The 3,397-nt window shown below is 54.6% G+C and overlaps 1 protein-coding gene across 2 annotated transcripts in view; it reads left to right on the top strand.

The window, feature by feature from the left end:
• Positions 1–6: 6 nt before the first annotated feature.
• Positions 7–3,397, top strand: part of S100A11 (S100 calcium binding protein A11) — a 13,266-nt gene continuing 9,875 nt past the window's right edge. For both annotated transcript variants that reach the window (XM_021714137.1, XM_008061447.2), the window contains exon 1: positions 7–21. In XM_021714137.1, coding sequence (XP_021569812.1) covers positions 19–21 — 3 coding nt within the window. In that variant the 5' untranslated portion in view covers positions 7–18. The remainder of the gene's footprint in view (positions 22–3,397) is intronic.

Below are 3,397 nucleotides of genomic sequence, written 5' to 3'. Positions count from 1 at the left end.
GCCTCGCTCAGCTCCGACATGGTAAGCCTCGCTTTTTAGTTTTCTCCCCCCCCCCGCAAGAGAAAAGAAAAAGGGAAGAAGGCCACGGCCTACTTTCCGCCCGACTTCATGTGTGCTTTTTGCGTGGGTGCGGCAGGACGCGGGGCAGGAAAAGGACACCGTGTGGGAGGGAATCAGGGAAGCGGGGACGGGAGCCCGAAGCCCTGAAATCCCCCCTGCCACGACAGCCGAGGGGTGGCCGCCGGGCGTCGTTTGGCCGCGCCGGTGGCGAAAAGGTCTCGCTCGGCCTGGGGGAGAGGAAATGCGAGGCCGCCCGGCAGCGGGGGAGGGAGGCCGCTTGGAAGGGAGCCTGGGCAGCGATTTGCGGGGTGCGTCCTTCCAGCCCCTTGGCCCTGGCCGCCGACCTGGCCGCGGCAGCCTGGGAGAAAAGTTAAAGGCGGGGGGGGGTCCAGGGGGTCGGGATTCTGGGAGCGCGCCCGGCGATTCCTGCAAAGCGACAAAGGAACCTTTCACAGCTCAGTGGTCTGAGTGGCCAGCGAAAGCCCAGCGGCGGCCGGCGGCCGGCGGGGACACAAAGGGGCTGAAACGGACGCCCGTCGCCGCGGGCGGACCCGCAGCCAGGAATGTGGGAGGAGCCCGGCCCCGGGAAGCCCCCTCCTTCTCCCTCCCCCTCTTCCCGCTCCATCTTGTCTGGGCTCGCGCTCCGCCGTCCGGCCCCCTCCTCGCACTCCGTCCGTCCCCACGTTGAGCCCTCTGCCTCCAAAGTCCAGCCCTGTCCCTCCTTCGCCCGGGTGATCGAGGGTCAGCAGGCTTCGGCCCGCCGCGCCAAGTCCGGTTTTCCGTCCTGCCCACGAGCGGAGAATAAGTTTTACATTTGCAAACGGGTGAAAGAACATCAGGAGAAGAAAAATATCTGGGGACGTGTGAAGACTATGTACAAAGGAGACTTCGGCGTCCAAAAATGAAGTTTTATGGGAACACAGCCACACCCATTCACGTATGTGGCATCCAGGGTTGCAGTCTTACAACAGGAGAGCGACAAGGGAGGGTGTTGGTTAAGAATGAACACGCAATCCTTGCCCTTTTTTTTTAAATATTGTTCCTTCTTTTTCACACTCTTGGTGGTCTCTCCTCACGTGTTGAGCGCTTAGCTGCGTTTTTTACATTCTTTCACAGATCCACGTAGGGTGTTGGCCCTCCTTGCTTCCGGGGCCTCCACCTAATAAAACTCCATAGGTGGCCGGGCTCGGTGGCTCAACCTGTAATCCCAGCCCTTGGGGAGGCCGAGGCGAGAGGATCGCCCGAGCCCTCGGGTTCGAGACCAGTCCGGGCAACTTGGCGAGACCTCATCTCTACAGTAAATCAAAAATTAGCCGGGCGTGGTGGCGCGGGCCTGTAGTTCAGGCAACTTAGAAGGCTGAGGCAGAAGGTTCGCCGGAACCCAGCAGGTGGACGCTGGGGTGGCAGTGAGCGTGTCATTGCCCTCCAGCCTGGGTGCCGGAGTGAGACTCTAACTCAAAAAAAAAAACAAAAAAATTCCACAGGTACCGTTAGGGGTGGTCTGCGCTGCCGCTGCCCGACCTGGGTTAAAGCCTTTCCATCTCTGGGCCTCCTCAGAAACTATCTCCAAAGTTCCCTCCAGCGCTGTAAATTATGCGGTTTCATTTCATTAATTTGATAATTGTGTTTCTTTTACTTTGGAGAGTTACAGGGGCGGGGGAGGAAGGAAGTGCAAAGAGGTTTTAATTTTCTCCTTGTGGCTGATAGCAACCGCTTTCAAGAGAAAATAATCTGTAATTTACATCGAGACTGATAAAAGGAGAAAAAACATGACAGAAACGTACTCGGAAACTGGGACAATCAAAACTATCTGAATTCTGCAAGTAAAAAGGTCACAAAGCTTCTGCTTCTTAGCCTGGAACCTTCTACCCTTTGTGATGTGTCTTCTCAGCCTTCTTGCCATCTGACACGTAAGACAGTGAGATTTTGGTCCTGATAGGAAGAGCAAGTTATAACAGAACAAACATCTGTTTCTAGGCTACCGTATTTTGTTTTTCCCTCAAAGTCTCTTTGCTAACCACTTCCCTTTCTTAAGAAAAAGGGTGGGTGTGGTGGCTCACGCCTGTGATCCCAGCACTTTGGAAGACTGAAAGGAGGATTGCTTGAGCCCAGGAGTTTGAGACCAGCCTAGGCAACATAGCGAGACCTCGTCTCTATAATAAATCAAAAAATTAGCCAGACGTGGTGGCGCATGCCTGCCGTCCCAGCTACTCGAGAGACAGAGGTGGAAGGATTGTTTGAGCCCAGGAGATCAAGGCTGCAGTGAACCATGATGATGCCACTGCACTCCAACCTGGGTGACAATAAGACCCTGACTCACACAAAGAAAAACTTTGGGGGGGGGGGACAATAAAACAAACAAAGCTTCCTTCAACAATGTGATTGTTGGGAAAGGGTCCTACCTCTGCAAGGGTTCAAGGACTCCAAGATAAAGCGGGAGGCAGGCATCTCACCAGGCTGGTAAAGCGCCCCGGGAGAGAGAGCTGCAACTCCTGCAGGAAGAACAGAGATCAACGGGCAGCTCAGGGCTCTGGTGAGTCCTTAGCACGAGTTAATCACGGAGCCTGAACGCCTCTAGCTCTGGGATCCAGGAAGTCCAGCCTAAGAACAAATGAAAGGCTAAACGCCAAGTTGCCGGCGTCACCATCCAAACATAAATCATTGTTAAGGCTTGGAGATGGAGTCTCAGAGGCAGGGTGTGGCCGGGCAGGTTTCCCAGAAAGCCTGCGGTTGCGGATCTTGTCCAGCAGGGGGAGCCCAACAGCGCTTCTCTTCTGGGACGCCCGGTCTGGCTGGGAATGACTGGCAGGCTTCCCTTGGAAGAGTTGTGTTGTGAGGAAAGAGCCCAGGGCAGGATTTGAACCCCCTGCTCTGTAGATGCTGTGTAAGCAGCAACCTAAGAGCCCCCGTAGGAACTTTCCCGGTTTGACGTGACCTCCAGAGAAGTTCCACCGGCCATGCCTGGGGGCATCGGTGGCACCTGGAAATGGAGGGCCACAAGGCTGAGGACTGCAGAAAGGGACCGGGAGACCCAGGTTTAGGGCTGGCTCTGCCATATCGATTCCTTTCTCATGCCTCAGTTTCCCCAGATCTAATAAGATGACTGGTTCCTAACTTTCAAATGTGAACGCCGCTCTCTACAATCTTGGAAATAGGAAAGTGTTTAATCTATAGACAGTGCTTGGCATGCGTCTGGGTTTGTGGATACAGAGTTACACATACATTGATCCACACATTCTAGAAATATGAGTAAGCCACATCGCCCTCCCCCACACCTGGGCAGTCCATGCCTTTCAGAGGTGCCCTCCAGGCTCTTTTTTTTTTTTTTTTTTTTTTT

The sequence above is a fragment of the Carlito syrichta genome, unplaced genomic scaffold (assembly GCF_000164805.1).
Source record: "Carlito syrichta isolate Samal-C Ts95f unplaced genomic scaffold, Tarsius_syrichta-2.0.1 Scaffold305252, whole genome shotgun sequence".
NCBI lineage: Eukaryota > Metazoa > Chordata > Mammalia > Primates > Tarsiidae > Carlito > Carlito syrichta.
The sequence above is the reverse complement of the archived record's forward strand: the minus strand, read 5'-3'. Positions and strand labels throughout refer to the sequence as shown.